The sequence below is a fragment of the Neodiprion pinetum genome, chromosome 3, assembly GCF_021155775.2.
Source record: "Neodiprion pinetum isolate iyNeoPine1 chromosome 3, iyNeoPine1.2, whole genome shotgun sequence".
NCBI lineage: Eukaryota > Metazoa > Arthropoda > Insecta > Hymenoptera > Diprionidae > Neodiprion > Neodiprion pinetum.
Genome location: NC_060234.1, coordinates 24,135,472 through 24,149,103, shown reverse-complemented (window position 1 = coordinate 24,149,103; position 13,632 = coordinate 24,135,472). Strand labels below are relative to the sequence as shown.

The 13,632-nt window shown below is 36.8% G+C and overlaps 1 protein-coding gene across 2 annotated transcripts in view; it reads left to right on the top strand.

The window, feature by feature from the left end:
- Nucleotides 1-11,732: 11,732 nt before the first annotated feature.
- The window catches only part of dpy (dumpy), a 133,060-nt gene continuing 131,160 nt past the window's right edge, over nt 11,733-13,632 (top strand). For both annotated transcript variants that reach the window (XM_046617677.2, XM_069134602.1), the window contains exon 1: nt 11,733-11,855. In XM_046617677.2, the coding sequence (XP_046473633.1) occupies nt 11,846-11,855 (10 nt within the window). In that variant the 5' untranslated portion in view covers nt 11,733-11,845. The remainder of the gene's footprint in view (nt 11,856-13,632) is intronic.

The window sequence follows — 13,632 nt, the reverse complement described above, 5'->3', positions numbered from 1 at the left end:
CCTTGTTGTACACGATTCTTTATATAACAAGAGTATGTCGAGTGTTTTTTCACGAAGCCCGAAATTGAGGTTAGGGTCGCGTAATGTCGGATTTGTTCGCAACAGCGCATGCGCGGAGTATTGAGAAGACCCTAGGACTTAAAAGTGGTCTTTTCAGAACTCTGCGCATGCGCATTCGCAGACTCACTCGAGCGTCATAAAAACAAGAAGGTACTTTGTGTAAGGAAAACACGCATGGAAAAACGCGTAAAACATGCTCGTGTTGTATAAAATATTTTTCACACACATATCCAATTACAGCATGGTCGTGGCTGCAATAGATTCGTTTAATACTTCGACGAATAAGAACAATTTAACGACACCTCCAACTATCGTGAGCTCATGACCGGGAGTCAAAATTTTGAATAGTCTGTAGTTTTGAGATTTGAATCATCATCGTTTATGAAAAACACCAGTATCAAATTTCTCTCTCTGACCGATTGAGTATCCTTCGATTTTAATTTCTCTCGTATTCATCGGGGTGTTTCGTTTGGAAACAATATGTGTGGTTGCTCTCAACTGAAAAATTTGTGTACAGCAAAAAAAAGATCTCGTAAAAAGATATACTTGAGCCGTATTTTGAAATGTCGCTTTCGGAATTTTACGTTTTCCAATTTAAAAAACATGAAGAAAATCTCACTTAATGTTACGGCCTTAATCCTGCCAGCATTTGATGAAGGTTTGGTTCTTTACGAAAGGGTCGTTTAAATTTCTGTTGTAAAGTCAATAGTTGAGCCGACTTAACCGTTTATAGATGAACTTTCATATAAAATTGTTCTTCAAGACTTACAACTTATGAAACTTTGGAACTGCGGAATTTCCTCTGCGAGCATTTTCATAAAAAATGGAATCACCTACAAAATTTGTTGTTTGAATTCTTGCCGTAAAGTCAATCAGAACAGCTTAGTCACTAAAGACGTTTATAGACGAATTTAAATCAAGATGACTTTTGAGACTTTTAACTTTTCAACCTTTTCAGTTACGGATGTCAATTAACGAACACTCATGTAGAGAATTTAATTCTTTGCAAAATCATTTGACTATCGGTATCATTGAATATGGCTTACAAGTGATAACAATTTCTTAAAAATTAAATTATTTTCACATTATTTGAATAGGAAAACTACGAATCCTGAGGACTACCTTTTAAAATTGGCTTTATATTTCTATTTTTGCTATCTATAACAAGTTTTTCATACAGATGCAAAACAAGGATGTATGAGCCTGCAATCGAAACACCCTAGTATTCATATGTCCGGATCAATAGTATGTTATGACCCTATAATATGTGTTTACGGTATTGAAAAAATGCAGTTTTTAAAAACAAACCTATTCATAGTAATCTTTTCGAAGGCTTCTAGCCGTGTGCCGTAAATCTTTTCTGCAACCTTGGTGCAATACAATAACTGCTAACGTAACAGTTAAGAACGCATCGCTTAAGTCGTTCCCACAAACCTCGTCGAAGACAAAGAAAATTAGGGAGTTCTACCGCACCCACGTTTGCAGTTCTCCGAAAATAAAATCCGTCGGTGGATCGCGATATTTTTTGCTCCTTCTCGACGATGTCTTGCTGCACATTCCAATAATATACCTATTTTTTTCAATCTTGCATTTCGATATGTTTTGCGTAATTACTTTTTTGCGCTAAGCGGTTTTTTTGAACGATGAAAGTATTTGATATCAAGTTCTTAGCAATTGACTAAAACTCAAGTTATTTTTTTCACACTCTTTGTTATCTCACTAACACTGTCAGAGCTACAATTTTTTTAGACAGTGGAAAAAGTCACCGATTTATAAAATAACGGAGAGTGCCATAAAAGTTCACAGGTTTTCAATTGTTTATTCACGATGATCAGCTTTTCTTGAGATTTTTAGTACATTTATCGGAACGCTTCAATATTATGAACAATATATATGCGACACATAATTCCAAAGTGTTCGGTACACTTTGTAAATCAAGTAAAAAGATGCGTAATGCCTTGTTTTTGTGAAAATCATGTTTCCAGTTTGTGGCACGTCCAAATCCGGCATTCAGGATCGGCGCAGGATGACGTCACTGCCCATAGCAGACAAGGAATTCGTTTAATTTACCAAATACGGCACTGGAACAGTCTCTTGATTCAAAGAAATGTCATTTGATTTGACAAAAAAGTGATGAGAACGATAACTTGTGTTATCGAGTGGAACTAACATTTATTTGATTCAGAAAATTATGTTCCCCAATTTGCATTCGCTCGTCGCGGTTTTTGAACGGTTAAAAACGATGTTTTGAAATTAAAACATGAAGATTGGCAGTTTATTAGTTCTGTGTTTAGTGATAGAATTGAAAAAAAAAATTGAAAATTGCCGAATACTTATACCTATACATATATATATATATAAAAATTTGCTGATTTAGAAAAAAATCGTGATATTTACCCGGAAAAGAGCGTGCTTTTTTCATTGTTACTTGCGAACGGATTGCCGCAAAAAAGGACACTTCATAGGAAAGTTTATACTGTCGTTTCAAATATCAGTATCCAACGCAAGGTCAATAGGATAAATTATGCTGTACGCGATTTTAAAAAGATGTCATTTCGAGAATAATTCGATTAAAGTTTCTGTTTACTATTACTTGTTTACCGTCACATAAAGAAAAGAACATTATGCGTTTCACAGCCAGTTACTATTTCCGAGGCCATCAAATTGTCCGGTCGTCCACATATCGGCATAAAAAATATACGATGTGCAACCATTGTCAGTCTTTCCAATTTGGGGAAATTCCCTGCCTCTCTTGTGCTTTTTTGTTTCGTCAGTGACCATTTTCCAGGCTTGCCAATGGATATTAGTCTTAAATTATTCGTGAAAAATTAAGTTCCTGAAATATGCTGGTAAAAAGTACTTTTTTTTAAAAAATATTTCCAGTATTCTCCATCCCCGTGTTCACTGCAATGCATAAATTCTAATCAGTGAAAAATTTCTCACTTTATTACACTGTGTCATTGCATAAAAAGCGCTTACGCGAGTTAAAGCTACAGTATCATGGCCACGAGATACTGTAAAAGGTCACTGACAAGGTTGTTTTGCAAGAAAGCAGATATTCCTGGTCGAGAACAATCCATGGCATTTGTAGGTAAGATTGGCTGAGTATTTTTTTCAGACTAACAATTAAAAATATCAGGCCTTCGGATCACTATCCACTCTTGTTATATCAGACAATGAAATAGTACACCTAGTATTATATCAGTTCACACTTGAATCACATGAAATAGCCGAAATCCCATAAAATCTCTAGAAATCTGCTAAAATCCTGTGAATTCTGTACGTTCTTTTAAAATCGTATGAGAAGTGTGAAATCTTGTGCAATGTTGTGCAATCTTGTGAAATAATGTGAAATCCTCGAAATCCTTTAATGGGGTGCCCTGGTCGATTTCGACGTTGACGCATGAATCTCTGAATATCGAAGTCCACGTATCTCAAAATCGACAGGGGGCTTAATGACCCCATTCTATACACAATTCTGAACAAAAACACTCCAATACATTTATCATTCGACGTAGAATTAAAGAAATGGCACGGGTTCTACGAAATCGCAATAGTAAATTTATAGAATTCATGCCATATCTTTATTTCTACGTCAAATTCAGATGCGTATAAGATCTACAACCCTTGCTATATAATTGAATAGTACGTATTACTGTCATCGAATAGCTGTAATAACTCACGAAGTTCCATATGTTTGACAAAATCTTGTATTGCGACATAATGTGCAACACCGATTTGCCTATTGCATAAAGAGCTCAAGGAAGAAGTAAGTGCCGGGTCGAAACTTTTTCGCAACTACCTTATACAGCACACATCATTATTCACATCACCTACGCAAATAGAAGGCTGACCTTTTTTTCGAACGCTTCATAGCTATACACATTATAGTCATTAATTGACAGTTAGGCAGCAGTTCAACAAGATAATAATGTACGAGCACTTCCCGAAACTTGTCATTCGAATTTCTATTTAAAAAGTACTTTTTAGAATGATGATGGATGCTAGTCATTAATTTTATGACGAGGTGAACGTATATTGAGTCACGAAGGACTCGGCAGAATCGTTATGGGAATTGGCTCCCTGTCGAATTAGCTGGATTTTCAGTATGTTGTAGTACAGATCCTCCCGATCAAAAGTTCTCATGGATACAAGTTCCAAAAATCAGTAGTTTTCGAGATACAGGCTTAGGAAGAAAGGTGTCCAGATTTTTCTTACGTCTATGGATTTCGTGATTTTCATGAATTATGAAGCTTCAAGGGGGCTTGAAATCAAACAAATCACTCAAAAAACGGCACGGTTGATTGTCCAAGATAGGCAGGAAACTGTGATTTATTCTATCGACGAATTGATTCTATCCATGAACTCGATGGTTTCTGGAAGGAGGTGCAACGTCGGATTTCGCCTGAAGAATGAGACTCCGACTCTTGCAATAATTGACTTGTCCTGTTTTTCGCGCGTGTGCGAAGTCTCTGCGAATCGGCTGTGCAGTTTTTGATTGACATATTTGATTTCGAGTCCCCGTTGAAACTTTGTAATTCGTAAAAATTGTGTAATCCACAGACATCAAAAACTTCATTCGATCGGAATCCCTGCCGAAGCCTGTATATCGGAAACTAGTGATTTTTGCTAGTTGTATCCGTGAGAACTTTTCATCGGGAAGATATGCACTATAACATACTGAAAATCCAGCCAATTCGACCGGGAGCCAAGTTCCATAGAAATTCTACGAGGTTCTTTATTCAATTATTATATATGTCAGCTACAAAGAAATTACAGAAAATAAACATGCAGTCGTTAGGAATTAATTCTGTATTTATATGCAATACAAACGTACGTGTGTAATGTATATGCACTACATAGGGGACACCCCATATCAAGCTGACCAATGACTTACCTTTAACGCTTTCGACATCTTCACTAACTTGTAACACACTGTCTAATTGTAAGACAAGATGAATACCGTATAATTTTTATGTCTCTAATTTCCCACAGTTGTTGCTGTGTAAATTTTTCAACTTGTCGATTACCACTGCATATATTTGTATATGTAATGCTTTCAATTGGCTATAACTTTCAAATACAAAACGGAATTGTCAAGGTTGAAATTTTAAGCGGTTCACATCGAAATTGGATGGAATAAAACAGGACACTTAAGAAATGAGAAACGTAATTTTATTGTAACTACGGAACTCCCTCTCAAAATGGGGCAATTACACCATAACGACTTTTGGTTTAGAATTTCATACTCGAAGACCGGGATGTCAGAATAGCACGACTTCACGAGAATTCCATTCCTCTTGGAATTTGAAGAAATACGTGAGATTAGCGCACATATTACATCATACGTACCTTATATGCTCGGGGAATTTTTCTTGAAGTGGACCACTCGACCACTCGAGATGACTTCGTGTCATGCGTTAACCGCCGTAGAATGGCTTCCTCCTTGAGTAAGAGCGCCCTGATGGTTTTCGTTGTCTTTTTGGCAGTTTGTATTATACTTCAGCGGTTGCCATTGAAATTTGAGACCATACCGCAGAAGCCCTTCCGCTTGATGTTTACTAACAATTTAATCGCTACTAAACAGCGATAGGTGCGTTGAAAAGCCATTTCTTATGATGTGTATGAAAATAATCTATCCAATAAATCAGAAATGTGATCGAAAGTTTAGTTCAGAGATGAACAACAGCTTGGAAGGACAACGTGTGGCAATAATATTAGTGAATTTCATGAAACTTGACCATCTTGAACAGTACAGTTGTATCACAGAATATGGTAGAGAGCGAAATTTTATTATGAAGACTAATATTGTTTGATGAAAATAGAACGGCAAGTGTTAAATTGTATATTTAAGAATTAGTATAACAACTTGGCTCTTTTTAACCGCGGCACAAGTTGTCCTTGTGGTACAGTTTTGGGTTTATTGTTTATATCGTTACTACAAGATAGCATGGTACTGTGATAGTTTTTGACCTTCAACAGCGTTGTTGGAAATAGACATAACGGGGGAACCGAACAGTCACAGTCATTGCATCATTGATGTGTACACATTATGAAATCTCAAGGAACGCATTCAATTCCAGTGGTAGGTTAATCATATTTTATGGCTATATATAATTGATATTTACCAGACTGATGCCCTTATATCCGTTTGTAGTTAATTTCCATCAGTTATAGTTGCGTTAGTGTATTCCCGTCGTAATAGAAACGTACCCGCAGATAAACATTACTCCACAGCCAACCTGGTAGTAAATGATGTCGACAATATTTTTTCTATGGAATAATAGGTATTTTTATGGCTATGGAATTCGAATGAGTTAGTCTTTGACGGCAGTGTTTGTTAAGCCTAAAGGATAATTGAACATCACATACCTGTATCTTCAACGGGTCTTTTTCCAATTTTTCTATGAAAATGCGTTGGACTCGAAAACTGTAGATCTAAAATAAAGACATTGCAGAAGACAAATCGTAATTTTTGAATCATTCTCCATTTACAAGCGTTGGTGTTACCGAGACCTGTAAGTGATTAAGGCCGATTGCTTATAGAAATGGGCTCCACCCTCGGTTATGGCATAAATTAATTTGTCACTTGTAATTGCTGTTGTTGAGTAGACATAAATCATAATTCGTGAGGTAAGACCGAAGTTCACTTAGTTTTGCCGGTTTCCAAATTAATCGCATACGATGATTTTACCAGTATTCAAAATATTATCTTATTCTAGATTCTTGCAATAATTATTGCGAAGCAAAAGTTTCACAAGTCTTTAACTATAATTTAGAGTAGTTTTTACGCTTCTGGAGTTTAGGACAAACTGTGGAATATTTTTGTTCATCAATTTCACATCAAGACGCAAAAATTGTATATTTAAAAATTTTCTACCGAATCACTCCACTTGATTTCTGAATTAGAAAACATTGAAATTCGAAAGAAACGCAAGCATGAAGAATGCAATACTTGCAGGGCATGGATGCCTGGATAAATTTACAATAAATTACACAAAAACGAAAAAGAAAATGGTTATTAGTCGACAAGTCGGTGGGTACATAGGTTGAGTTGAGCCGGAGTACCCCGTAAGTAAAATTTAGTCAAAAGTTAAAATTACAAGTGGGTGGCCAATTAGCATTGGCTTTCACTGAGCTAGCTCATATTATGCGCTATGATTCAAAATCCTTGATATTTCGTTCCGCTAGGTATGGCCGTGGAGACGTGGGTCGTGTGGGTTGTGCGACCTATACTGCCCACACAGCAGGATGAATCTAGCGCTTTCAATAATTTTTTTCAATAATTATACACAAACCGCGCCTGACTGCAATCGCTGGGCAATGAGAGAAGCGATGTCGGTAACTCCACTATTCAAATGCATTAGAATGCATTTGACGATTCATATAATAGATTGAGATATAGCAAAATCGCAATGATTTTGTTAAAAGAGAAATAGTTGTTACCTATCAGTATAGTTGGCCAAACTATGTTGATTAATTATTACGAAATCTCATAAAACTTTCTAGTACGAACATGGGTGTTTCTATCAGATACTTCTCTCAGTGTACTAATCAGGTTCAAAGTATGTTTAGTTCAGACGATCCGTGATCTCGATTTGACGATGCGAAGTGAAGCTTACCGCTAGGTGTCGTAATGGTACTCGATACTCCTGTGATCAAAGTAATATGCGGGCTACAATAAAAAAAGCGACTAGGCGAACAAGACTGCCAATGTCATTCGTGTTCGGCGCTTTCCAGGTAAGGAAATCGCCGACTGGAGGAAGAAGCAAAAAATAAAGAATTCATTCGTGATTGCATGACATGTCGACGGAAATTCCATGTGACGTGAGGTAGGGAACAAGTCATTGCATATACGCGTACATCGATATGCGTGTACATTCGTACATTCGTACTATGCTGAGAAGTACCTCGTCAGCTGTAATTCTGTACCACATGACTCAATGACTGAAACAAAGTTTTTCCTTTCACGCTCGCAAGCATCATTATAACATTTGTCTTGGCGGAAGAAATTATTGAAAATTTGCCTCGTCATGTAATTAAAATTTTAATATCATAATTGACATGCAAAGTATAAAAACCCAGTAACAAGTAACAAATACACTTTGGCTATATATTCTGTTTTATCTTGTTATAGGTTATATTCTACTCGTTAATCGAGGATAGCAATTACGGATGATTAGTACCCACTATACAAATATGATATAATCGCAGCTTTGGCTTTCTCAAGTTAAGAAAACCGAAATCTTGAGGTGCATATAATTCAGATATGCTTACTGCAAATTGAATAATTCAAGATTATTGCGTCAAATAAATGAACGCAGATAAAGCTCATTACGCTCATAATCGAAAATAGTTTCCAGTTTGTACATTTCGGTATTTCAGGCAGATAGAGAAACGTTACCGAAAAAGCGAAAAGCCTTGCTGTTCATATGTTATTATGTACAAACTTACACGATCATACGCGACTATGCATAACGAAGATAATTTTTATTTCATGTGAAACTAGGATGTAGAAAGTTATTACACTATTGAAGAAAGCTGTTAACTACTGTTTGTCCACCCTGCGTTTTTCTGTAAGTTTCTTAATAATATAGGATGAACGAGAGTGACATGAATTTCAGTTCGTTTCAGAATGTCCCAATTTAATGCAAAAAGGAGTGAACGTAATACGTGCACAAGTACGCAAAAAGCATGAGTTCTCGATTGATCGACAAAACCGTGATTTCGAAACTTTTTCCGCAGTTCAACATCTCAACTTTTGGGGTGCGGCAATGAATTTTCTGTACTCACTTGCGTATCCACAACTTTTCGTCACCCGCCAAAGTCGATTTTCCAGTGTAAGTTTCCTAGTGTGAGTGTATTGTCATGAACCTCTAGCCTCATGGGATTGCGAACAATTCTCATCCAGAAATGGCTTTGAAGTTGAATAAGAAAATCTTGAACATATTAACGCCGCGAAATATTAAATTCTTTTCGAAATAATCCGAGACTAAAAAAATTATAATCATTTCCCTCAACTTGATGATTCGATTTTTCCCTTTTCAGTCGATAAATATGAAACGAAAACTGGAATATTATACGTTAAATCACGACACGGATCCGACATCATGCGAAAATCGCCCACGCCATTAACTTAATGTATTTAACCGTGAGCGCGTGTGTGTGTGGTTCAACCGATTCAATGCTTTCAATTACGGAGGAGTAAAAAATATATTTATGATGATAGCAGATGATCGGCTGAGGAAATAAATAAAGAAATAACGGAACGGATAACGGAACGGTGGAATATACTTATGACCGGGAATGGAATCGTGGACGAAACAGTGGAATGGACCACGGAATGACGGAATAAATGAGGGAACGATGGAATAACTGATTGAGTGGTAGAACCAGAGGTAGAACAATGGCATTAGGAACTAGTGAAGGAACTATTGAAATACACCGTACCTGTAGGCACACCGTTCATGACCTGCTCTAGTAGGCAAGACGTACCGAGAAAGATAGTATCCTGTAGATAATATACCAAGATTAGGACGGAAAGAGACGCAATGCCCGTTTCTACTGTCTCTGCATGGCTGGTGCGGGCTGGTGCATGGAACGGAAGAATAGATGTGGGGTCGGTGGAATACGTCGGAGAACGATGGAATATGAAACAACTAATGGGAACGGTGAAACCGAAGGGTGAAACAATTGATAGAAAGGCTCCGTTTAGAATTACCTACTTTGCACGTGGGATATAACGCTTTATTTAAAAGACTGACCATCTAAAAAATAATCGATTCAAGAATAATCAATATTCAAAACGATCACTCAATCCCGATTATTTGAAAAAATATGAAGATCAATGTTTTCCAGTTTTGCAATTTTTCTACGAATTTTATAACAGTGTGTGTACTTGAAGAAATGAAATAGTCTGAAGTTAGGCACGAACGGCTGATGTAGCGCGCTACAACGACTGATCGTGCCATGCTTCGGACTGTTTCATTTCTTCAAGTACACACGGTATACAACAAATAATTGGGCTACTTAATATTTATGTTATCTAATGTAACAAACTTCTGCTGGTACCCCTTATTCATCCTCGATGAACATTTATCTGTAGACGTATAGATCATATACTCTTTATATCCGTCGTTTTATCAAAATATCTATCAATCGATACGGTTGCTAGTCGTTAGAGGTAATTAGTTAACTAACTTGAGAAACTCAATATTCATTTACCAATCGGTATATCATCAATTGATCGAAATAAAGTATTAATTTTACTACATATGTAAAAAAAAATCTGTTTATGTATATTTCTGGTCATTAGTACTTTAAATATAATTTTCACATTTTTTGTGTGCTGAATAAATCTAGAAGCAGAACGTAAACAGTGGAGCATTTTTCCTTCGATGCAATGTTCGGTAAAATATATCGAAAATCCATTTGATCGAAATTGGAAAACATTGACTAAAAATAGTCGATAGGTACAAAAAAAAAAAAAATCGATCGATGCGATGGATCGAAAAGCATCGCCCATCCCTAATTTTTTTTTCATCCCAGCGCAACATAAAGCAAGATAAAAATCGGTCAAGTGTTAATTTTAAGTACAACTCGGGTGATGGAGGAAAGTTGGATAGAAAAGGAAATAACCAGTCAGTGACGCAATTCGGTGATGCAGGTAAAATTACAGAAATCTAGGTATACCTACCTAGGATTTTTTTGAGTCCCTTGTTTTACTCAACGAGTGGAATCTTCCGCGACAGTAACTAATGTTCACCCTATTTAAATTTAGAAATTTGGGTGAAAGTCAATTTTGCCTAGCCATATATGGGGGTGATTCGTTGATCTCGGGCCGCGGAGAATCACCTGGCTAATAGGCGCCACATAATTTTTGAATACCCCACAATACATACAACGATTATAATCAAGATGAACCAATTTTTCCCTGAATGTAAAACGATATATCATCCTCTAATTGCTGAAGTGATCAACGTAATAGCTTGTATATATTTAATAACTTCTTTAATCTAATATTGATCGTAGCTGTAATTTATCAGCATCATTGGAAAATGTTGCAAATTCCGCGACGCTAATTTTTTATTTGGTATTTTTCGGTTCTGATAGAGCAATTTCTAAAGGTGGCGAAAATTTTCTACTTCCACGTATGCTCATTTATACTGTATCCATACCTAATCATCAAAAAAGTCGACGTATCGAAATAATCACTTCAAAGTTTTAGTTTCACACTAAAAAGTACTGCAAAGTGATTCCGATTAATGTCGACGTATCTATGTAACGAGGAGATTTTGAAAGTTGAATTTGAAGCGGCGCCTCTAAACACTTGTTTCCACGCATACCAGAAACGAAGATAAATTTCTAGCGTATGTCTACACGAACCTATCTAAAGTCATTATACATGCGTTTTAATGTTGAACGGTAGGAACTGACGATGAGGACTCGGAATTCACCACATCGCAAGCAACGAGGCCCGCCCCGAGAAACCGTCAACGGCAACGTCTGTAGGTGTGAAAGGGAGAGAGAGAGCGTTGATCTAGAGAGGGAGAGAGAGCGAAAAAAAGACAGTGAAACTCGTCGTCCAATCGAAATCCAGGTCCGCGGTGACGTCGTCTTGTCTCTGGTGAAGGCTCTCTAAAAGTTCCTTTGAAGCAACAGTCCGTCCGCGGTCTTCCGACTGGACGAAGAGGATCGTTTTTGTGCTAGTGATACGAAATACGATCTTCAAACTTGGCTGGATAATCTTAAACAAAAACGTGCAGGAAAGAGGCTGCGCTCAGCCATGGGAACGGGTAAGTTTTTTATACTAATTCAAGGTAACGACTTTTGTGGGCACAATGCGACAATATCGAATCGTTACACGTATAACCGTGACTTGATTATCAATCTAAATGAAAACGTGCAACAAATATTTGTCAGCACAGTTTTTTTTCCTCACATCCGTCGCCTCTCGTTGACTTATATGTAGTATGGTTATAATGGAAACACCGTACGCAGGGTTTTGTAAAAAGGGGAACATAAGGTGGTCTCGCAATGCAGCGGGATTAGTGAGGGGAGAACGCAGGTGTTATTCTTTTTTTTTCCCCCATTTCATAATCTTGTCATTTTTCGTCGAATACAAACAGCCGCCGGTAGCGGTATAGGTTCTTTTGAATATTAGAAATTTTTTCCTACAATGAAAACTCTGTAATACCGAACGGTCTAGCATTGAAGTCACTTTCTTTCGGGTTCAGTCAGCTTGTGCCTACAAGTATAACTCCTTACGCAAACACGAGCAAACAGACAAAAAAAAAAACATGTACACACACACATACACACGCGCATTGTCATTTAATTTGTACATATAATTACCTCTTCGCAAAACACACACACACACACACATATATTTACGCAACATATATACGGATACACAGAGGAGTATAAGTTACCGAAACTAAGCGAGTAAAAGTGAGTGTCAGTGCATCAGTGCGATAACATGGAGTTTAAAAATACTTACAACGTATACTATAAATTACAATCAAAAATCATCCCGGGCAGCTGATCAATTGATAAAGACGCAGTGATAAAGTTCGGTATTTTGAAACCGATGATGAATAATGAAACGCGTAGAATGGCGGTATGAGTTAAAGATGGAATGAGCGGACAATTAGTAAAGAAATGGATAATGACAACAACAACAACAAAAAAAAAACGGAAGTAAACAAACGAAGAAAGACAATTAAAAAAGAGGCGAAACTAACGATAAATGCTAACGAAGAAAATGGACGGATGTGTGTGGTGCAATTAGTGCGAGAGTGACCAAGTTCGATTGATGGATCTTCAAGGATATACGCGGTCTCCGGTCGCTGCAGATGAGAGCAAGATTAGCGAATTGCAATTAAATGTACAAGAGAAAAGAAAAATCTACTGATTGCTTTTTCGGATAACCGCGACGCAGCACGAGGTAACGCAAGCAACTACTTTTTAACGCTCATCATTTTACCGCAGAAAAGTGTTTAGTTTTCAATTACGCTGAAGATGTAACGAGTCCGATGGATCAATTGCTTAATTAGGTGCGTAAATGAATCGCGTTCATTCGTTCAGCGTTCATGTAACAAGCGATTATTTATATGGAAACTGGATTGTTATTTATCGTGGCACATTATTAGTTAGGTATTGCCAATTATAGTTTCACCTCTTGACAAGCATAAATTCACTACTCGTACAGTTATACGGTTGGATGCTTTCGAGATGATATTAGTAATGGAATTTTTACGTGAAATTGAAAACCTTAACATCACGAGCCAGAACGAAATTTTACTCATTGTCAGGTATAACAAAATCCCACGGGGTTCATTTCATAGTAACATTAACGTAACGAAATATTATTAAAAAAAAAAAAACTCACTGTATCGCACTGTATAATATACAATAATTCTGTTGAGTTTGTGCAGTATAAACATCTTTTGTTGCGTTGTATATACATATAGTTCGATGAATTTTGGACCCTTCTAAAGTTTTTACGTAAAAATTTTTCATGAAAACGCATCGTTGCACTTATTCCTTTCCCTTTTTTTTCCTCAAGTCTGT